Here is a 24,751-nt window from a genome sequence, read left to right on the forward strand (position 1 = left end):
GAATATCACCAGAAACAGAGATCCGAATCAGGAAACAATCTGAACCGGCCACCCAGTTCCTCACTCCTGCATGCTCTCTTCTCTAATGAACAGTGGTTCGAATGGCAGAATACTCCTTGCTGAGCCTGATATCATGTTTTCTGCATTTTCTATCTCCACTGGCTGTTTTTCTACACAATTAATTCACCAGGTGGATATTAGCAAGAGGAAGGAAAACAAACCTGACTGACTTAAGTACCTTAAGTAGAGCAGGAAATCGCAGGTCTCTGTAAGCTTGGCAACTTGCAGAATATTAATCACTGAGCTACAAGTGAGCTGAAAACATCACAAACACCTCTATCTCTCAGCAAAGAGTAAAATCCTTTGGTAGCACCACAACGAATGCTTTAGAATCTCCCCCCTTTAGTGCATTCAAATTCACTGGCAGCATCTTGCAAAGGTGCATTTACAAGCATTTTTGCAATTTTCCAAGGCAAGGCTTACACCATTTATAATTTCCTCCTTCGTATCATTTATAAATTATTTCAGTTAAAAAAAAACAAAACAACAACAACCTCAGCATAACTGGACTTTCATTACACCAGCTATTAAAAAAATAAAGGCGTTTCTTGAAAGAGAAAAATACTAGCAGGAAAGTACCCTCCTAGTGCACAAAATCCACATCCTGGCATCACCTCATCATCTCCTAAATCCATCAATTCCACTTCTAAATAAGCTGTTGGTTTGTACTCACTGCCAGGCAGTGACCATTTGCTCTTGTGCCAGCTTTGGCCTTCAGCATAAACATTGCTGGTATTTACCCTCCAGTGTTAACTTATTCAGTAATTATAACGCATTTTCATCTTCTGTTTTGCTGGGGAGTAAACAAATCAGCTGAGTACAGATGATATGAGAAGACTTTCTCTGAACTTCCTCGGCTCGAACTTTTAAAATGCAATTAATGAGAAACACATGCAGAAATTAGGCTGGGTCTCAGTGACTTCTTCAGCATCTCAGCACACCCTTATCTCGCTCCAGGTCATCCATGTCCCTGACATCCTGACCTGCCATTTGGCATTTTCAGTGCTGCATCTCACTAATGGTTCACAGTTGTCTGAAAATGGAATAGCTGTCATTTCCAGTAAAGTCAGTAGCTCAGGGAGGAAACTGTTCTTATTAGGCCAAATTCTCTAATGTCCACTTAATAGGGCAACTTTTTGCATAATTGATGTTTCTATAAAGCTGCCCTGTTCTTCCCATTCACTATTCCAACTGCCTACTGCACTGCCAGCATCTCCCAGATCTAGCACTACTTCTTCTGCTCACCTATATGGTCATCTCTATACATCACCCTCAAGCTTTGCTGAAACAGCTCACGGTATCCCAGCTGAAGGCTTCCTTTGTCTAATAATCTCAACGTTCTATAAATCTGCATCAGTTTTTTCTAAGTTCAGTAACTATTTGGAAAAATAATCTATGAATTTTCACATCCTGGTCTATGCGAAAGGAGCATTACAAGCAGCATTTGTCCTCCAACATCCATTTGGTGAATGAAAATCTCTCAAAATGACATCATTTCTGTTAGTTTTTATCTCGCAAATAATGTGAATGAGCTTTTTGAGTCTCAAATATGCCTTAATACAGCAAAACACATTTTTCATGATCTACTTTAACTGCAAATAATTTCATCGTAAAATTACAGTCAAATCTTGTTAAAGCAGACTGACTACAAACCATTGCACCTATTCTGCCTTCAGCAGAGCTCATTCAAAAACACATTTACACTGCATCCACCTTATCCCTACTGTAAGAGGAAATTACTTTCCTCGTTAATTCCAATTAAAATAATTACACTGTGCAAGTCACTTTGCCCTCTGTAGTTCCACTGTTGATGGAAATCCTCCCTGAAGGCCAGGATGCATTCCCCACAGCACAACCACCCTATGCTGCAAGCCAAACAGTTTGGGCATCTCTTCTCTCCTGACGTTATTATGAGTCCACTTTAATCACACTGATATAAATCCAGATTGACTCATGAAGTGTTGCCGGGGGAAGGGGGGGGAGATGAGGGTCATCTCAATGGAAAGCAGCAGCACAGGCTGGAAAAGACCACTAAGGTCATCTAGCCCAATGCATAACTAAGCAGGCGCTTTCAGGAAGAGCCAACCAGTACAAAAGGTGGATTAAAAGGAAGCTGTCTCCACCGAAATGAAAAGCTGCCAAGAGATCTAACAAAGCGAGGGAGGAAATGGTGCCAGCATCTTTCTCTCAGGACTGCTGCAGGCTCTCCAATCTGTGGCTGGGTTTCACCTCAGACCCCAACATCTTCTCCAGAAATGATGGTTAAGAAGAAAAGTGACAGCTTCAGGGCATTTTACTTAAGAACCTTCTACTAATAGCTCATTTGTGAAACAGACAGTTAATTAACACACGCTCATTTGAAAAGAAAAGCTTTCTTCAGCTTTTACTTTCAGCCAAATTACTTGCTATGTTTTGCAAATTAGGGATTTTTCTTCTGTTGGAACAAAAATGTCCAGGTACCAAAAGGATACATTCCTAACTTTGCAAAGACAGAGATTTAAGTCATATACTTCTACCTGTATCTCAGAAACTTCCATTTTGTTGAGCTGAAATCAATGACTTCATGCACTCACATAGCTAGGCTGGAACTTTCTAACCCACTCTTGTGATATTTTCTGTTCATTCCCCATTCTCTGAAAGGATCCCAATTTAGCAGATCAGCTGCTCCACTTTCTCTCTTATCAAATGCTGCTATTTCCCCTCAGCACTCCCTCTCTAACTCAACCCTCAGTCCCATAACTGCTCTGTTGCCCTTCTCTGAATTCCTTCCAATCTCTGACTCAGAAAGGAGGATTTATGGGACTAAAGATCCACTTTCAATAATGCCTTCTGTTGTACAATTTCACTGCTGAAGTTAATTCAGGCACCTTCTGTCCCAACGGATTGTGGCTTGGCACATTCCATGACAGCATGCCTGGAAGAATTTTGGTGCATAAATTCCCAATCAGAGAAATGCCAGATATGTAATGGCAGAAGATATCCTTACAGAGAGAGAACCTGGGTGTCTGAGGGAAAATGCCATCGAAAGAACACGGTGAGACAGTATTACTGACCTTAATAACTTCTGCTGAGCATGTGCCCACAGTGATCAATACACAAATCTGGAAGCAATTACAAACTATCAGCACGTAACCCTTGCTCTCCCCCCTCTTTAGGAATCAGTAGGAACAAACTGCAAATTGTAATAAAAACACACAGATGGCTTCTGGAGACCTGTTAATTAACACTGCATTTTCCAAACTCAGTTAGATAATCTCCCTGGATTCTAAGTAATAGCAACAAATGAGCTCCCTTTAAAGGCAGATCATTGGGAACGTTATCTCCTTGTTCTGAAATTAGAGTGGAAATTAAGTGGCAGCACTTCTATTACTGATGATTGCAAGATCCTCTCAGAGCTTCTGGAGTGTCTGGGAGTAGGAACAGAAATGGAAGCAACACATCTATCAATGCACTGTTCATTAAGACTGGATAACACAAGAACAGGTGGGCAGTGGTCAGCTGTACCATTCCCAGAGCACACATCCTTGGCAGCAAACATCCTGTCTATCTATAATGTTATAAAGCGATGGAATACATAGCCACCAATAACACAGTGGCAAAGTCTTTGACTGGAGTAAGTCAGGATGAGCCCTAACACAGCAACCGCGGACACAGAAACAAAGGAAACAAAGCTGCTTACCTTTGGAAGGTCTCAGGTATGCAGGGATTTCCAGCAAGATACCCTTAACTCCACTGCCAACCCTTCAACGAGGATGAGGAGCTTAGGGTGAGGATCCTGGCTCCACCCCTCCTAATCACTCAAGTGCACAGCATGCACCTGGGCTCCCTGGGTTGGTCCTGCCTTCCCACAGGTGCTCAATCACTGGTTCAGGCCATGACTTAGCATTTCCACTACACAAGTGTATGCAAACTAATTACTCTCCAGTCCCAGCCAGTTTGTTCAGACTGAATTTCTATACTAGTAATAACAACTAATCATAGAATCATAAAGTTGGAAAAGACCTCTAATATCATCTAGTCCAACAACTAACCAATTCCCACTAACCATGTCCCTCAGTGCTACATCTCTGTAGTTCTTGAACACTTCCAGGGATGGTGACTCCCCCACCTCCCTGGGCACCCTGTGCCAGTGCACCATCACTCTTTTGGAGAAGAAATGTTTCCTAATATCCAACCTGAACCTCTCCTGGTACAACTTAAGGCCATTCCCTCCCATTCTATCGCTGTTACCTGGGACAAGAGTCCAACCCCCAACTGCCAACGACCTCCCTTCAGGGAGTTGCAGAATGCAATAAGGTTTCCCCTGAGCATCCTCTTCTCCAGACTGAACAATCCCAGTTCCCTCAGTCCTATGCTCCCCTTAAGACTTGTGTTCCAGACCCATCACAACTCTGCTGCCCCTCTCTGAACACACTCCAGAGCCTCCGTGTCTTTCTTGTAGTGAGGGGCCCAGAACTGAACACAGTACTCAAGATGCAGTCTCACCAGTGCTGAGTACAAATGGTAATTGTCATCAGTGACTAATTATATGACCTGGATGCTAAGAGACAGAGATTTGTTAGGATGGTGTTGAGTTGGACAGAGAGGAATCTGGACACAAAAGGTGGTAGCATCACACAGCAAATCTCTACCACCCACTTTCCCTCATTCAAGTCATTTCTACCATTCCTTGTCAAAGCGTCCTTCCTGCCACTGTTTTTTGTTACCTCTTGGAAACACGCAGCATTTTGGGGATGGGAGATTTTGGTATTGTTGCTTTTTTAATGGTAACTAGATTGCTCCTTCAAAACAACCAGGACTGTCAGCTAGTTAATAGCGTCAGTCTGTATCTGAACTATTAACACTGCTGCGCCTTTATCACCTAAAGGCTGATTCTGCAATACAGAAGGCATTCATGTAGCATAATGCATAGAAAGACCCATATGTTTCTGAGACACTGAAGACTGATTATTACCTCTCTCTTTGATTTCTGGCTTCCCTGGGAAGCTTTAGTAGCCTTTGCAGATGGCTCTGAGCCTTTCTGCTGGGATATTTATGCATTAACTTACTGAAGCAGTTTGCGCTGCTGCTGCATGTTTCAGTGGGTCTAATCTTGGCAACATATTTGCATTTGCACTTTAAAGTCATCTTAATACACTCCACAGTTTCATTCTATTCTGTGACTCTATGGTCTGATTTACTGATGGGAAAATACTGTGAAAAATCTAGCCAGAGACATCAGAAGAAAAGAGAGGGAACTCTGGTAACTTCCAGGTATAGAAAACTTCAGCAGATTATAATCACACTTTCTTATCTAAAGAAGAAAACTGATAAGAGAAAATAAGTGTAGTATATGTAAATAGCAATACAATGTGTTTCACGGTTAAGTTGGATTATTTTTTTCACTGTGGTTACTGAAGAAAAAGAGAAACAGGCATTTTGATGAGCAGCCTGGAATGAGGAGCTCTGCTGCCTGCAGTTCTCGATGCTGCCAGACCAAAATTGGCCTACTTGAGAAAAAAGAGGCCATCACTCTTCCTTTATTTTTGTCAAAACTGCTAATATGGGAGCTGAACTAAAATGGCAACTTCAAGGACACAGATGCCCAAACTGAAAACAAAACATCATTTTGCAAAATTGCTGAAGCAAATAATGTTTCTTTCTTCATCTACATTTTGGATGAGTATGCTACAGTATCCAGCCATTATTAAAAAGCATTCCTTCCTCAAATATCCACAGGTATTCCAGCCCTAAAAGTAATGGATGTCTTACACAGAAAAGGGGCAGACTAACAAAATCACCACTTCTGTGGGCAATTAAGATCTTCTTTTAAAAATAAAGCACCTTATTTCTTATAAAAATAAAACATGAAAACTCAGGAGTTTGCATTTCAGTCAGCTGAGGTTCAAAAGGGCACAGCTAGGGAATCATGAGGAGTGAAAACATCCAGCAACACATTTCTCCTTCTCATTTATTCACCATAATCTAAAGACCGACCGGGTTAAATCAGCTCTCCTTTGCACTCTGGACAGTTATTTTCTGCTGAATTCACAGATTAAAGAACTACTCAATAGGTCGTATTATCTAGAAATCAGGAAAGCCTCCAAAAAAAAAAAAAAAAAAAAAAAAAAAAAAAAAAAGGGAATTTTAAAAAGGCATTTCAGCAGGAAGAAGTATGATTTCACAAATACTTCCAAGCCAGAAAGTACCATAACAGGGTAATAGGAACTGCAGATTTTTATTGGATTTGTGGATAATCCCTCTATTTACTGAAAGAATTGTTTCTCAATCTTTATTTTTCTTTGAATATGTATATTTGAGGAGTCAGACTATTGTCTCCAACACGTATTAAGCTAATACATTAGCTGATTTATCTAAATGAACAAGCAGTATATGTAAGCCTCCTTTTTCAAATATGTAAATCTGGTTTGTACCCTCAATATTATCATTACAACAGCCTCAGAGTGTTATAATTTACCTAGCTAGCATGCACACTGTGTTCTTCACTAAGAAATTACCCATTCTATGTATGTAAATTCTTCTTTGTCCTAGTGAACATGGATTTGTATATGTATATCTGACAGTGCATTCCACTGAGCCATTCTCCATCCTTCTTCCACAATGTTTCGAAAGCAAATGTGGTCAATATTTGCTTTATAACCAAGAGATTAGGAGCAACTGGGATATTCATTTTAAAAATTGCAATTCAGGTTTGAGTGGGGAAAGCAAGCAAACAAGAAGGCTGCACAGTGCTCAACACAGACTATTTGTCATTGCACCTTTGGTTTCATCCTTAGAGGACTCTACTTGGATGGTCAAATCTCCAGCAGAGCCATCCGTTAGTGGTTGTGAAGATTAGACAGACAGATGGCTCCTACAGAGAGATGAGTTAAAAAGATGCAGAGAGAGATATTTTTACCAGATGGAAGCTGCCAAATTTTGCAGGGCACAAGAGGTGCCCTGGGGCCTACATCAAAAGGTATTCCCTTAGGGCCTTCAGGAGGAAAACTCCTCAGTTTGGCCAAGTACACTAGCAGAGGATTAACTGGAGGCAGAAGAGTTTTCTTACTGAATTGAGGATGTGCTCATGTCCTTGATGACTTAGATATTGTATAAGGCCACTGAACCAGACAGAGAAATACTCATTAAGAGTCAAGTGTATACGAAGAGCTCCTGACTCCAACTGCTAGCAATGTATGGGAGGAATTACAGCAATGGCCTCTATGGCCTTCTCTCAAGAGTGTTCTCAGTAAAAACCCAATAGATAAAGTGAATGGAGAATCCATGCAATGTCAGTGACCTAGAAATGCACTTAGAAAGATTCTTGGCTCTTGCTCAGGTTCTGGCAGCTTCAATGACTAGAGATTCAAGTGCTGCAGGAAGGGAAATATTTGTTGATGAAAATATCAATGCATTGTTCATAGAAATGGAGGAACTGTTAGCTGTTAGGAATTTTTCAAGTTAAAATGATGTTACTGAGACAGATCATACCCAAGTATTTGAACATATGATTGATGACTACTGTCAGAGACAAAGGGAACGTTGTGAAAAGGAAGATAAGTAAAAGGACATAGCCAGCTAAAGAGAGCATGCTGCAGTCTCTCTCTGGATCTTTACAAAAATGTACATGGTTACTCAGTTTCTTCTCAGATGTGGCTAAAGCTTGTGGTACTGAGTGCAAGGTATCTCCATTCTCCTTGTCCTATCCCAAATGTGCTCATCTCTCCCCCTGCACATTAGAGTCCTTTGCTGCAAGAGAATAATGGTTTCATTTTTCAGGGGAGACTTGAGGAAGGAGATGATCTAACACCCTGCCCTATATTATGATGGGGCCTAAAGTCGTGACTACCTAAAGTGCCTTTGCTAGTTAAGCCTTTTACATCCTAAAGAATTTGACTATGCAGTTCCCTTAGAGGAAACTTTGAAAAGATCCTTGACTACATAAAATTTCTCTCGGACAGTCTCCAAATGGATGTTAGGAAGCAGAGCCCTGCATGATGAGCATGAAACTGAGCCTTTGAAGTCTGTAAATAAAAGGGGGAAGAACTGCAGGGTTGGTGATTACTTTGAAATCCTGCTGAAACCACAGGGAGCAGCAAGTCTTTACAGCACCACTGGCAATGAAGTAACTAGGTGCCAGAACAGTGACTGAGCTGAAAAATAAGATAACTAGGTTCCCAGCTTATTCTCTCAGGTGGTGACAGGTTAATTCATTCCATTTTAAAGTCAAACTGTGATTTCCCAACTTTGCTACACCAGTGTAACTTGGCAGACCCGAAAACCACAAACCTCCTTCTACCTTTTCATTTTTAATAAGTTGCAAAGGTGTCCCAAATGGAAGCTGTCTTCAAATGCTGCTGAGCTGTATGCACACTTCTGCAGCTGAGTAACTTGGGGCAAACAGGTCAACCGGGGCCAGAACGGCTGAACTCAGATGGAAACACAGCCAGATCTGGAGTACCATCAACCCAGAAAGGCTTCAGGTTTGAGAAGCTCATGTGAGCTCACTGCTGTTTCACAGCACTAACATCTTGATAGAAAAAGGACATGTGAAGGAGAAAATCTTTTGAGGTAAAAAACAAAGCAAAAAAACAAAACAAAACAAAACAACCTTCATGCTGTCATGTAGTCACTCTCTTATCTATTCAGGCTCTTACACAGTGCCCTCAACAGAGCATCCGGGTGCCTGTCAATCTCCAGCGCATTTCTATCTCCACACTGTCGCTGTGGGAGTAGGAAAGAAATCTTATCTCTACCATATAGGTGAGCAGCTGAGGCAAAGAAATTAAGGGCTTCATTTAGTTACCTAAATGTAAGGCTCTGGTATCATTTGTGGTGGGCAAGACATGCACAGAGCTGGCAGGCAGTACACAGGACCTATGGGAAAACCATGGTTTTCTGGAGGCCAGGAAGGATATGCTGGCACATCACAGATGGATGTCCAGGTTTAGGCACCTGAATTGAATCCAAAGTGACTAAGCCTGAGACCAAGGTTTGTGGCAGAGCAGGGAGCTGGACTCTACAAACTGATCCACTAGCACCCTAAGTACAAGAACCGCTTCCATATGCAAAGCAGGGATACTTCTGCTTTTTTCCCCACATCTTGACTTTATTACTAAAGCCAGAATTCATGTGCTCCAGACCTCCAAAAGAAATTGTGGTTGTCAGCAGCCTGTGCACTGTCCTGCTTCTGTGTATGAACACATATCCATCTTCCAGCCACTTTCAAGAAGACCCCATGTATGCGATACAGATCTATTTTCTGTCCAACTCAATAGAAATACTCAGATTGCCATACAAGGAGCTGGAACCAGTATCAGAGCAACCTTCCTTCAGCATGTCCAGTCCTCACTCTGAAGGTGAGCCCATCTCCTAGTGACAGCATTAACAGAAAGACTACTTTCATAGTAGTCATGCCAAAACCCTGACAACATTTAGGAAACTTGTAATGAGCTAAGTGAGCGAGAACAGGAGGATGGTCAAGGTCACAGCCCCCTCATGAGTGCTATCAATCTTGACATGTATAGCAAACAAGGTTATCAAACAGCTGCCAAATCAGAAAAAAAGCTGTATGCAGAGAAGCTGGCCTTGCTGCAAGCTGTTATTTTGGTGCATTAGGCTGAGGACAGATTTGCAAAACCACTCGAGCAATTCGGACATTCGGTTCCCCTTTGAAACAGCTCAGTACAAGAGCTGGTGGTGAAGCACCAGGCTGGCAGGTCTGGCTGCTTTTCAGAGCAACTTCCTATGGTACAACCTGCAGCAACGCAGGCATCTGTTCTCCATTTGCTGTGCAGGTTTGGGATATGCCCACATGCATGACTTGCAGGTGGCAACTCAGGAACACAGGGTTAGCCAAATTACCCCCAGGATAAGGCTGGTTTCAGTCCCTTCTGGCCTTTCTCCTGAGAAAAACACATACATCCCTTCCCCAGCCACACCAGGTACCCGTGAGCAGAATCTGATAAATGTCTTAATTTACTTCAGTCTACTGAAAAGCTGAAAGAGAAGAATTATTTTTATGTTATTTTTTCTTCATATTTGAAATCTGATTAGAATAATCCTGACAAAGCAGAGAGTGATAAGCAAATAAAGTAGGGGAAAAAAGGTAGTTCTGAAAGAGGAAATTGATTTCCTCCCACTATTCCAAATTTGAATAATAAACTTTCACAAAGGACTTATTTGCAAGGAACTCTTGGAGATGTATATATATAAAAGTAATTAAATTTAAGAAATCATCTTTCAGAGCTCTTCACATAAACAGAGTATAAAGTTTGAGCCACTCGCACTTGGAATGCAGCGACCCACACTTTTGCAAGGCTGCAGGAGAATTAAAAGAAAACTGGAATTAGTGCATGATGCAAAATCGTGGGGCTGTGGGTACTTTATCTGCTTTTGCACCTGATGAGTTATAAAATAAAGAGAAGCCATCTTGCCCTTTTCCACACCTCTGTTTTCTTTTCTAATGCATTGGATAATTGTCTTTTTGAGGAATTCAGTTTGAGATTTCTGGTGGAAAAGTAGGTTTTGTTCTGACTTCAAAAAAAGCCATCATGATTTTCAATTTCCCAAACTAATTATTCCTATGAGATTACCATTTTCTTTCCACTGAAATTCTAAAGCATTATTAACAAAAATATTGAAAATTCCCTTTCTGATGTTTAAAAAAAAATAATTTGCTTCTTCTTTATGTTCTAATTTGAGGTTATATCTGCACAGGAGCATGCACACATTCACTGGACTTTACCCAAAGGACAGAGCAGACCACAGTCTCAGGTATGCCAAGGGTAAATGTATTCATTTCAGTTTTCTGACAACTGAACACCATTGGATTTACTCTAGATACACCAAGTGCCACAGATACCAGAATCTGGAACACCTCTGAATGCCACAGAATCTGTAGTGTCCTTTCCACCATTGCCTTGCTGATGTGGTGCTTTAAAGATTGACTTCCACCATTAAACAACCCACAGAAGAGAACTTACTGTTGAGTTCGTGATTTTGTTACTCCAAATGGTTTTCTGGAAAGACCTGGTCATTCCACTCCTGTGCTTCTTTCCCAAGCACTGCTGCAACCCTGAGCCCCTCAGGAGCCATTTCCAATCCCCTACTCGCCATCTTGCGAAGATGAAACTGTAAACTGCTCCAGCTCCTTGGGTGGCTGAAAAAGAGATATCTGTAGAGTCCTGAGCAACTGCAGTTGACATACAGTATTAAGATGTACAGGAGAAGATGGCTGGCTGAGTAAGACTCTCTCGAGGTTCTTTTGCCTGTTCCCATTATCCTCAACGAAGAGTGCTAGGGATATAAATGCTGAGGAGCCAAAAAAGATGTGAAATGGGAAGATGGAGAGAGAGAAGCAAGCCCTGCCTACACTGCATGCAGCCTTCAAAGCAGACTGATTTGCTCAGGCTGAAGATACTACATAAGTTGTGCTGCTGCTGATGCACCAGTTCCCTGAATAACCACAACAATACAAAAGAAAGCTCCTGATTAAGAATTAGGATCAAGAAGAAGAGAAGAACTAATCCAGACTCCATGCGTGACCTTCAGCATGTCACATCACTCCTCTGCGCTCAGTTTCCTTCGCTATGTGTTGCAGCTTCCCAGGATGAGGGAGAATTATCTGAGAGTGTGGGAGAGCCCCAGAGCAACTCACAGGTAAATGATAACAGATTCATTTTGGAGCCCACGCCATCGGCCTCTGCAACTCCAGCTGACTTAATTCCTCCCACTGCCCATGATCCAGATGACCCAGATGCCCTCAGACCAGCACGTCCCTCAAGGCCAATCAGAGGATGCAGCTTTAGGCAAAAGAACTGCATTTTAACAAGACTCTACTTAACATGTGACAGCCACAGGCTTAATCTTGCTTTACACTGACAGTATATGAGTGGTGTACCCATCAGAGATTGAAGCAGAGCAGCACTTCTCTGACCTGGCTGCCCATCAGCTGCCAGTGTTCAGCTTGACCCTCCAGGAACAGGAAGCAATCACTCTGAAGATGCATGATGCCTGGCATGAGTGCACAGGGGTGAGACACTGCAGCACGGATGCAGAGAATTGTCCTTCTCCAATCTTGCTTAGGAGAGATTCCTCACCTAACAGCCATGTTCATTATCCCACTGGCTCTATTTTTTTCCCTCTCCAATTGCATGTTCACGATGATTAAATGGTGGAAGAGAAAAGGCTGTGTAAGAGATTCATGACGATTTCTGTCTCCAAGGCTTTACAGCTAAGCAGACAATCTCTGCCCAGCTTAAGTAATTCCTCTGCAGTGCTCCAGGAGGCATCTGGGAGTCTGTAACATGTGCATGTATGCATGCAAGTCTCACACGCTGCTATCAATAATGCATCTAATGTGCAGCCTTCAGAGCAGCCAACCAAGGAAGCTTCCTACAAAGACAAGTCAACCCTTCAGTCTTCTCAGGAGGAAAATGGTGGGGAGATATGAAGACTTACCATCTTCATGCCATATCTTATTTATGTCAAGAGGGTATTCATAGTTTGGAAAGCTTTTAGCATAGGGTCGGTGCCCAGGTATGTATTTGGGGGATTGGAGAGTGCATTGCTCTGAATAGCAAAATACTTCCTGGGATTCAGATAACTTACAGAAAAAAGTCTGAAAGCCTACCATTGCTCCCCAGGCTCCTGGTCCTCTGCACTACAAATGCCATCAGCATTTCAGAGGTAGCAGGATGCTCACAGAGTCTCTTCACTGCCTTCCCAGAGGCTGAGATGTCAAAATACCAATTTAACCTGTGATTCATGTGTATGTGTCTATGTGATTTAAAAGTTTTAGGGTTTGTCAAGATTTTCTGCAGCAAGTAATTCCCACCATTCAAGAAAGGATGGCATCAGAAGTGCAAAAGCAGCCCTTTTTAATCAACCAAAAGCAATAGTGTCCACCCAATGAGATGAATCCTTCCTCTTGGGTGCATAGTCCAAAACATGCTGATACAAAATTAATGAGGAGTGGCTAAGACAAAGGAAAAATGAAGAAAGCAACAAGGTGAGCAGGCAAAGCCTTCGGATGATGTAACTAAAGCACAGCAAAATCTCAAGTGAGTGAAATTAGTCACAAAAATAAAAGACTAAACATGTAGCCTAACTGTGGGCAGAATGGGAAAGGATGCATCATAATGGAACTAATAGCCATGACTTAGACCACAATTACTTGGTGTTCCAGTCCTGTGAGACATCTACAGAAGATTGCTGGCAAAGCAGAGCAATTTCATTTAAGCTTGAAAAATAAGAATCAGACCATGAACTCCAAACTCTTCTCTGAACCATCCCATCTAACAAAGTCAGGGTTTTCTCTTCCTATTTATGAGGCAAAACAGGCTATGATTTGCCTTTTACCACTGGAACTTTCAAAGTCTCCTGCTTTTTCATAATTTTACACCTCAAATCCTGCATGCACCATCTTTGAGTCTCATGTGCCATTCCAGATTTTAAAAAACTAATAAGAAAAAAAAAAAGTTCTACAGCAGTTTGAAATGTACATTTGAAAAATGCTATTTTAAGTTCGGATTCTACCTTGTTTATTCATCCATTCAAAATGTACAACTTGCATAATGTAATCAAATACCCCAGGAATGTACAACTGACACATCTGAAAAAAAGTCAGTAACATCCACTCAGGGCTCACATTTTCAGCCTTCCATAAGATGGTGTGTCAGTGGCCCCAGTGGATGGGGGAAGATGGGTTCTGTCTCTGATGCTCTCTGCTTCTCTCCTGGCCCCTAAGCAACAAAGCTTCCACTCCTTGTCAAACCCACTGCAGCTCCAAGGCCAGGTCCCAGACCACTGCTGGGCATGTTTATGCCAGCTTCAGAAGGCTGCTGGCCGTGCAGCGCTGTGCCACACAGCTAGAGGAACCCGAAGCCAGCCCCGTGTCTTGGGACTCATAGGAATGAAAACTTATGGGACCTGAACTCAGCTCCCAGGGTACAGCAACTTCACAAAAATTATTTCTGCTTTGCTAGTGCTTAGTCAGGATGGTATCTTCACAGCAAACCCAAGTCCAGGCTCTCACCCAGGCCTTTCTGCTACAGTACACTACATTCTCCAGATTCAGCCAGTCTGGCTTGAAATAACCCAAGTATTTTGAACTTCTCTTCCTTTCTCCTGGAAAATCACATTACAATCCAACAATGTTTCCAATTTAAAAAGTTTTCTATCACTTGGCTCCCAGTTATAATTACATTCACAGTCAGTAAGGTTTCTTCTCAGGTTTTTCAGCCTGCCTATGACTGTCGTATCTCCAGCCTTCTCCTCCAGAGCCATTAGTCACTGTTTGGCAAAGGCATGCCATTCACTAGTTTTATCCATTTTATATTTGACTTGGGTGTTATCAGAAAGGAGATCGGAATCAGTTCATTAACACACACCTGACCTCAGACAAACACGTCCTCTCTCAAAACCTGCCTCGTTCCTTTCATATCAAACACAGTCTGAACTCAGGAAGGATAATATTTGTCCTCTCTCCAGCACAAAACAAAATGTTAATTATCTCACTGTTATTCTTGGCAAGCTAGAGTTTTATCTAGATTTCACACATGGAAAACAGATATCATCCCTATTTATGGACAAAGCAGACATGGAATAAATGACATTAAAAAACCAAAGCAGGCTGAAGAGTTCAGGGCAAAGCACATTATTGACCCAGGGAGATGAGCTCAGCTCCTGCCTATTTCTGCATCCCCCATCCATCAGAATGCAAAGAGAAGCCTATCAAAAGGAACTGTGCTGCCACCATCTCTCCAGATCACTCATGGGGGGGGCTGAAGAAGTGCATCAACACCAACAGAACCCAGAGCTCCTCTTGCCATTGAAGATGCTGTGGACCAGAGCAGTTACTTGCCCCACTGGGTCCCTGCATGGAAGGAACCAAGCACACACAGCCCCAGGGCTGCTCACAGGGAGATGGTGAACACGGCAATTTTCCCCATGACCTGTCAACTCCATTTGCCAGGCTTCATGTCAATACAACTTGACACGTCGTAATGCAGACAGCTGTTGTCTCTGTGGACCGTGCTCCTGACAGAGAGTTGGTTGGTCTGGGTGTAATAAGTCTGGTAGTTCTCAGCTTATTAATTCCTTCTTGACAAATAGCTGTGTCATAGGCACTGGAAGCATCTCTTAAGAGTGAACACTGACAAATGCAACACAGGAAACAAATACAGCACAGCACTGAGCAACCCTTGGCAATGCTCTGCCACATCAGCCCCACAGCGAGGTGGAACACCAACCTTGGTATGATTTTTAATAGAATCACAGAATGGCTTAGGTCAGGAGGGACATTAAAAAAACCACCTTCTCCCAACACTACTCAAAAAATCACTGTTACCAGCTTCATCCTTCTAGTGCTCAGTCACAAGGTACCTGCAACAACAATACAGGCATTCCTGCAACCAAGGAACATCTGCAGCAGTGTTATATTCCAAGCACTGCCAGGCTGCTCCACTCACATCACCTCTGCTAACTACGGGATTCCTTGCACGCCTCTCCATTCTCAGTCTGGACATTTTCTAGAGTTTCCTTCCAAAATCCAATTGGAACACTGTATTGCATCAATCATTTTCTTCTGCTTCTACTTCATCATTTCCCCTACAGCGGTTAATTGGTCACTACTGCTGCTTAGTGCCTGCCTAAAGACTTTGCCTATCTCCTTATCAAAATTGGAGCTACACACTTGGACTCACACAAATCAACAAAAGGAAGGCTGTGCAGAAGATAGTAGCTATCACAGTGATTCATCTTTGATATTTCTAATCTTGCCTTTCTTACAGTCTAGAGGAAGCCTGCCCTCCTGGGTGCTTTAACCTCCTCCCCCTTCCCTTGAAGGAAACCATGAGAGATTATAATGCTCCATCGAAATCTAAATATTTTGTTCTGATTTTATTAGAAATGGTAAAGCAATATAAAACATGCTTAAAAGTCCTTTCAAAATGGGGATCTGCAGAATTTCTTTGGGGAAGTGTCAAGATGAGATGAGTCAGCACCACTGGTATATTTTTCCCTGATTTTCTTCCAAAATGAAATTTCAGCAACAGACCATAATGCATCCCTGTATTGACAGATCACTGCTTACAAGGGAAATGTCCCATTTCTGCCTCTTCGGATGGCATTACATGAAAAATAACGTACTATTAAATGGCCTATGCAACCAAGATTAAGTTAAGACAAGCCTTATTTAAAAGCATCTTCATTCTTTATAAATAACACTATTATTATATAAGCTAGCTAAGAGAACAGGATTATTGTAGAATCACACAATCATTTGAGTAGGAAGCGGTCCTTAAAGGCCATCTAGTCCAACTCCCCTGCAATGAACAGGGACAAGTTATGTCCTGCTACCACTGATTTTGTTCTCAGCACAAAAAACAGCAAAGCCTGATCCTATGCAGAGCAGCAACCTCAAATGGGAGCCCCTCTATGGTTCTCTGCTAAGGAAGTCTTGGGAGCAAGGTTCTTCAGTGAGCTGCCAGATGGGAAATCTGCCCAAAAAGTCACAGTTCTACAGCACCCAGATCTCCTGCCAGCCTCCCTGTCTGACAACCCAGGAGGTGTTGCCAAGTGAGGTCAATCTGGTTTCTCATACATCTCAATCATGCCACCACATCTTGAACAATCCCGAGCCCAGTTACCACCAATCTCACATAGGACAGGGGAACTCTCAGTGCCAGGGCACATAGAAAGCTGAAGCACCACTTTGCTTCTGAGAGATGAGGACAGCCTGGCAACGTGGGTGGAGCACCTCATTGGTTAGAAAAGTGACCGCCTGGCTATTGATAGATGTGTTTACAGGTTTCCATGCTACCAGAACACTCATCAGCTGTATTTTAGGAACATTCGATGCAAGGTAGGAATCTGCTCCCAGGGACTGGCTTTCCTGGCACAACTGCTTGCCCCCAGCATCCATTTTACTCCCTCCACATTCATGATTAAGCCTGGAGACAAGAGGCATTTCACATCTTCCAGTTAACATCTCTTTTCAGCAAACCCTCTTAAACTGTCAGCGAAGCAGAGTGGATGCCCTGGGGGGAAAATTAAAAGCACATTAAATTGGGCTCCTGTTGTGCTTTCCCTTTGGAGACATTTCTGTCTCTGCTGACCTGGCTCCCTAATGAGCCATGTAAACCAGGGAATCCCCCCAGCAGCGTGCTCATCTACAAAGTCTGCAAAAACGAGATGTTCAGGATACCTGCCCAATGGATCGACACTTCTGATGGATTCACCTAGCAGGGCTCGAGGTCAAACAGGCATTAAAGAAATGCTATTGGCAGAAGGTTGACACCCCAAGCCTATTAGGGGAGAGAATGCAGCATTATTGATTTCAGCCCTTGACCTTGAAATGATGTAAATAAGAGTACAGCAACCCTGGAGGAGTTGTTGCGAAATAGTTACAGCACTGCAAGCAGATTAAAAAATACAGTTAATATACATACTTCCCCAGATGCTTGTTTATTATTATGCAAGACATGTTTATTATGCAAAATGATAGAGCAGAATAAAAAAGCAGAGAAAGGGAAAAATGAAAAGACACTGAGCTCTTAACATGACTTTTTTTTTTTCAGCGCTGTTTGGATTTTTTTTTATTGTGCATAATCATTCCCTTATTAGTAGGAATCTTTGAAGTGATTCAAGCTCTAATTTCAGCATTTCAACTAGCAGGTTGATACTGTAAAATCACACTGAGTCCTGGTAAGCAACCTATTTTTTTTCTCCTCTGCATTCCCCATCTCTGCTAGGGTTTTCTCAGTCTTCCCAATAAATTATGTATCATGATTTGCCATTTCAAAAATAATTAGAACTCAGAGTTAAACAACAAGGAATATATGAGAGCAATACATTTTAGAAGCGTTATGCACTTGGGGCAAAACCAATCCCAGCCGCAGTGCCACTGAATTATACATATCACATGGAGAGCTGCAACGTCGGTGTACTTGGCATGACTGGGTGGGCCTGGGGACACCCTGCCCATGACAAGCTCCAGGATCTTGCCTCTCAGCCAAACTATTTTTGGGGTGGTCCATTCCCATACTCCTCTGAGATGAAAGAGGAATGACGGAGAGAAAGCTGGGAGTGGAGACTGAAGGGACGGTTCCAACTTCACTTAGCAAGGTTATACGGAAGTAGGAATTAATTTGGTAGTGAAGCCATTAACTGCAGATCGACAGACAGGAGAGCATGTTCTGTGTCTTCTCCCGTTACAATTAAGCTGTAAACTCACTGGAGCGGGACGTACCTCTTTATTCTATGTTTTCCTGTCCTCTGCAACAGCCAGCCCTTGGCCTCAGCTTCCCAAGAGCTGAGACAGTACAAGTAGAAATGCTGTCCTTCACTCACTTTGTATATTGCTGCTTTAGTATCAAATGCCAACAGAGGATCCCCAGGAGGGTTGTTCATCTCCCCAAAACAGGTGCTGATAAATATTTTTGGGCATCACCAGGGAATTGACAGCTGCTCCATATTACAACGAACCTCTGCGGAAACTCACCAATGACTCTGCAAGCTCGCTGTGAGGATGGTGCTTTTGCATCCAGCTGTCTGCAAAGGCAAGTGCCTCAGATCAAGGCCTGATTTTCTTGCCTACTCAGCACCTGATTCCACAGCAGACCTCAGAGACCTCACTAAGCTAGTCTGGGAAAAAAAGCAGGTCTCAAGTGTAAATAAACAATCCATTAAAGTCATAAACAGCTGATTCCCAAGCCAATGAGCTTTGGCATCTAACACATTCAGCCAGCTGTAAAGCTAGCTAGCTAGGGATCTATGGTTGGCTGCAGGCAGCAAGTAAACCAACCTCACACTGTCCCTGCTCATCTCTAACTGCACGGGAGAGATGAAGAAATTCACTGCTAGAGGTATGGATGTGGCCAAGCACATCAGTCTTGGAGAGTACTGCACGTTTCTGCGAAGAGCTTTCTCACCAAAGCTGGCATCAGAGAACCAGCTCTGATTGGTGGTGGGAAGACTTTTTCCAAGGGCTGCTTATTCTAAACTCATTCATTCGAGAGTCCACGCTGAGAAGGAGCTGGCACAAACCATCTCCAAGACCAAGCTGATAATAGCCTCTGGTTTGATCCAGTGCAAAGGATGTCAGCCAAGGTCCCAGCTGGCACACACAGATTAAATACTATCAGAAAAACCCCAAACAACCAAACCCTGCAGTGGCAATGTGTTCAGCTACAGTTGCAGAAAACCTGGGTTCTAGAGGAGGAAAAAAAACGCAAGAAGCAGCACATCCCTAGATAGCTGTGTTTTATCTGAAAACAATTCCAGGTTTGAGAGCATTACAAGAAGTCCGAGCAGGGCTAGTCTGAGACAGACAGCAGGTGAGGCAGCCAAGCAGCAGAATAAGTTCATTTATCAATGGATCCGTGTGAGTGAACATTATCTATGGGAAATATTGACCCATTTTCCAGAAATCTCTCAGAAAAGGCTAGGGAAAAAGCAGTGCAAGCATAACAACAAAGGAAGCCAGTCCAAAGCCATAGTTTAGGGTCTGCTGAGCAAGGGAACAGGGACAACATGTCCTTTGGTGTAGGCTGCAGTCAGGTCCAGGCAGCATGGCCGCGGCTGGCTCACCCCAGTGGGGAGCAGACTGTCAGTGCTGCCAAAGCAATTCCCCAGCACAGTCTCTGAGTCAGACACAGCCGTGCCAAACGTTGGCTTGGAGTGGGAGCCGGCCCCACAAGGAATGCTACAGCAACCAAGAAGCTGCTTGGACAGGCTGAGCTCTTCTCAGTCACATCCAGTTCTTTCATGGGATCCTAGTCTAATCCCTTGTCTTTGATACTATGAGAGGCTTGACCCATGCCCCCACTTCTAACAGGCTTAATTATTCCCAAATTTTCTTATCTTCTTTCTTATCTTGGGGACTTCTCCAAAGCACAGTGAATTTATTGATGTGTTGTTGTAAGACAGAGATACCAGTCAGTACAAGAAAATCCACCCTGGGAAGTTCCATCTCCCTGAAGCAGAGATGGGACAGTAGCATCCATTTACCATGAACAGAAACCTTACATTCACAAAAAACAGCTTCACTCTTGTATTAGTTTAAACAGAGCTATATGCTGTCAAGCCATGGCATGTAATGAGGTGCACTTCATTTACCACCATCAAAGCATATCCTCAGTCTTCCCTGCTTAACCATCCTATTTAAGATACACACAATTGCTAGAAACAAGCAGGCCCCATTAAACCAATCTAATTTGAATAATGTATGATTTGAAGCATTTTAAGACACTTCACATGAATAGCAGATATCTTGGTATTATCTACCTTTAGGATCTCATCACTTTACAAAAAGATTTTCATTGTTAGTGAACTGATGCAACTTATTTAGAGGCAGTCATTTATGTTTACTGGACTATGAAAGAACAGGAAGCGTCTGGCATCCATAGAGATCCAGATTGATCTCTGTCTCTTCTTGACAAGCAGCCAGTTTTGAGACCTATCTCGCCAGGCATACTAACATATCCACTTGCCATTTTCTACCCTGAGCTGCTAGGAAAGAGAGCGTTATTAGCTCCCAAGGGAACGGAGGAAATCCCAGCCACATGAGTGATTTAAAGCTGACCAGGAACACAGCATTGCCTTTGTCTGCACACATGGTACAACACTGCATGGTCTGCAGGTTTATGGGAAGGCACACAGTGGACAGGCCGCGGAAATCAACATTTATGCCTCACACCAGAGGCTGTTGTCCTTTCAACAGTCCCATCTCCAATCTCACGTGCGCATTTAAAGCAAAGTAAACGCTGAGACAAGAGCAGAATCACTGTGCTGTAAATTTACACAAATGGAGATGAGATTAGAATCTTGCCTATATGCTTTCAAGATATCATAAGCACAGAAATGAGAAGCGTGTTAATAACTATCACTACTTACTATGTAGAACTAGAGCAAAGTTATTTGAAGCATAAAAATTTCTGGCAAAGGGCTGCCATATTTAATAAATCACTGAATCAATTATTCAATGTGAAAATCAATTACTTACTTCAAATGAGAATCTTATGAATAACCTCATGCCCTTTCATGCCATCTAAGAAAGTTATAGGGAAATTAGTCAGTAAAAAATGCCTCACTTATCTTTAATGTGCATTAAAAAGACCACACAAATACAGAGTAATTCTGCTCCACTGAAGTACTGCCAACAGAACAGTCCAGAACCATTTTAACGAAGTCATTGTATTACAGTGGATTTACACCTCAGTCAAAAGCAGAGCATGAACCATCAGGGCACCACCTATGATCAGTTTTCTGGGTGCAATGCAGAAGCAATTCCATTCGGTCCATCCCATTTCACAAATATGAAACCAGAATATAACCAGCAAACCACAAAACCTCCTCTACAACACGACCTACATTAAGTAACTACTCAAAGGAATGCAAAGTGTATCTTCACAGGTCAGGAAATATTACCACGAAGCTCCACAGAGACACTTTGAAGTGAATATTGCGTGGCTTTGCAGCAGCTCCCATCATTCCTGCTTTTACAGGCTTCCCAATATGTGACTGCCTCCAAGTCCTCCCTCCCACCTACAACACCCAGCCACCAAGGATGCAAGTACTTACTGAGCTGTAGAGATAGCCCTCAGCGTTCATGGCAACGTACAGGCCTGCCTTCACCCCTTGGATTGCCACCACACGAAGACCCACAGGAATTAAGTTGAAAAGGGCTGTGGAAAGAAAAGCAAAAGTTACTGAGACATCAGCTCGTGTGGCCACTGCTGCTTCTTGCCTTGGGGCTAGCCCACCTCAGTCCTGAGTTGGAAACAAGTCCCGTTCCAGCTACATGAAGGATCCACAGCCACAGCTTTGATGCTGAAAGCAGTTTTTAAAAAGGACAGCAGAAGAGATGCAGACCTGACCAGAGCTCTGCTCCTCATTCAGAAGCAGCACTAGATAGGACAGAAGATACGACCTTTCAGAACTCAATTTGACTGCCATCCTAATGACTAAAGCGCTGCAGCAACTTCCTGCCAATTATTTCTTATTGCTTGATTCCAAACAACCCCTGAATCTCAGTGAAAGACCTTTCCATTAAGCATTATTGTATGGTCAGGCTTTTGCTGCATTTCAAAGGGACTCAAAAGGGAGAGGACTGTCAGCACTGATATTCTGAACACTCAGGCATTAACATGGCTTTGTTCCCACTGAGATCTGTAAGACAAGAGCATCCAGGTGCTGCAGGACCTTATGCTTCAGCTTCCAAAGAGCTAACTGGACCCAGCCATGGGCAGAGCTCAGCACATGGAAAAACAGGCACAGGGTCAAGCAGAAACATGTGAATGCTCCATTCAAGGTCTCCTCACACAACTACTCTGGAATGGGAGTTTTTTCCCCAATTTCCTAGTCACTAATTCAGACTGCCCCTTTCACGTTCATTAAGCATTTCTTGTCTTTTTAATACTTTTCTTTTTTTTAATAAATCTGCTCAAAACTCTAGAACTGACCAGGATGTTTGAATGAGACCAGAGGAGACCCAACAGCAGGCAGAGTGTAGAAGAAGGACTGAGTGACAGAGCACAATGAAGTATTCCTATTTTCCAACTGACTGTAAGGACATAATCCTCAAACTGATTCATTTTATAGATCATTTACAAATTTCTACACCTGGAAGAGGTCTTCCCATAATGGCTGCAAGAGAAGCAGACCTCTCCGTGTGATGTGCCACCCCTGATTTAACATCAGCACTGAAGGCAAAAGCAGCTTTTGCTCAAACGTCCCAGTCAAACTGCTGCAGCTCCTCAGGTCAGGCTGTTGTTAAAGCTGGTATAATGGAAGAACTCAAACATAACTCAATGCCAGCATCGCTCTCCAAGGAAACCTGCTAGACACACACATGCCAGGTAACATGGATTTAACTCCATCATGAGATGGTTTTTAAGAACCTCCTTCACGTGAATTACTACAGAGAGGATGAGACAAAAGTGGTTGTGATCCCCTTTTAAAGAGGAAAACATTTATAGCAAATAGGGAGAGAAAAGTAGTAAAAAAAAATAAAAATTGTTGCTTGCAAACAATGGAGAACACAAGAGATTTGTCAAACTCCTAAAAACTGCACAACTTCTTGCAGTTATAACCACCATCTTCAATGGAATATCAAAATGTATGCTTAAGCCTTACCAAAATCGGTGCCTATGTTTAAGCAATTTCATAGGAAGCAAGCAGAGGGCTTCAACATATCAATGTAAAGTTCAGCATAGGTATTGGTCTTTGAACAATAAGAGCCAAGAAGTGCACTACTCTTAGTGTTCCAAGTGGAAACAGACAAGCCCCAGTGTAGCTACTGGCACCAAAGAGCTGCATTACAACATAATTCTACTGTTGAGGAGCACAGTAACCAAGGCAAGCCTATATTTCAATCAATTTCTCACTACTGGAAAGGTTTAAAACCCTCTGTAATTAACAAATCTGTTTATAAGCATTTCCCTTGCCTAACTTTTCCCCCACTGAAAAATGGAGCACGTTACTGCAAATAATGAAGCAAAATGGGCGCCATCATTCTTTCTGTACAGCCAATTTGTCTTCCATAGAAAACCTGTGACAGACCATTCAAAGCATTCATTAGGCAGTGGGGTGATAATGCCCAGAATTAGTGGGGAGAAGTTCCACCCAGAAGTACCTCCATATCCAAAACTCTCTTTTCTCCACAAGTACAATTTCCTCTCTGAAAGAGTGGTGGTGCACTGACACAGCCTGCCCAGGGAGGTGGGAGTCACCATCCCTGGAGGTGTTCAAGAATCATGGAGATGTGGCACTGAGGGGACATCGTCAGTGATTGGACTAGACAATCTTAGTGGTCTTTTCCAACATTAACAATCCTATTATTCCACCCTATGGGGTCTGATGTAGTTAAAAAAAAAAAAAAAATCATTAAACACTTCTGCTGCAAAAGTTATATTTTCTATGCCATATGCAACCACATGGGATGGACATACTCCTCAGTTTAACATGCAGAAGATAGAAAAATTAAGACACTGTATGCTTCTGCTGATTTGCTGTCATTACATTTCACCGTCTTCTCCCACCACCAGATTTATATTCGACAACACTTATTGATTATAGCACTTTTATCACACTTCACTGCTAAATCCTTTGATCACAAACACGTTGATCATTGCAGTTTGTCAGACACACAACACTTTTTAAACACTGAACACTTACTTGATTATGGGTCTGAGCTACCTTACATACAAAAAAATTCTTCATATATCCCAATAAGAGTAGGAAGAGAACCTGTCCTCTTGCTTATGTTAAGATAGTGTGCCTCTAACCGTATGGTATAAGGAACAGATGTCCCAAGCACTGTTTTGTGGGAAGCTGGCTGGATGCCCATTCAAATACCATTAGAACTTGGCTTAGTTTTTTTTCCCCCTCTTTTCTTTAAAAGAAAAGGTGGAAAAATAAATGCCATCAGCCTCTCAAGAACACCTATAAAATGAGAACCAGATAGACAATTCATTTTAAAATTGCTTAAATATTAGCAGTTCCTCTTATACAAATAGTTGGATTTTTATTAGAACTTTTAATTGCGTCAGATGTATCTAAGGGACATGTCAGCATCTCATTTGAAATGTTTATTTTGCCAGAGTAAACCAACCTAATGCATTCCCCAAGAATTAGGCTTCCTTTCATAATGATAATTCAAATAATCAGTGCGTAGATTCAGCACACAGAGTCAGTGTATGGAACACAG

General features: G+C 42.5%; 1 protein-coding gene across 1 annotated transcript in view; it reads right to left on the bottom strand.

Annotated features, from left to right (window-relative positions):
• FGF12 (fibroblast growth factor 12) overlaps window positions 1-24,751 on the bottom strand; it is an 80,954-nt gene that overhangs the window by 37,122 nt on the left and 19,081 nt on the right. The window contains exon 3 of the mRNA XM_042878519.1: window positions 21,625-21,728. Coding sequence (XP_042734453.1) covers window positions 21,625-21,728 — 104 coding nt within the window. The remainder of the gene's footprint in view (window positions 1-21,624; window positions 21,729-24,751) is intronic.

Source organism: Lagopus leucura, unplaced genomic scaffold, assembly GCF_019238085.1.
Source record: "Lagopus leucura isolate 7727_CA_CO unplaced genomic scaffold, USGS_WTPT01 Super-Scaffold_100021, whole genome shotgun sequence".
NCBI classification, from domain to species: Eukaryota; Metazoa; Chordata; class Aves; order Galliformes; family Phasianidae; genus Lagopus; species Lagopus leucura.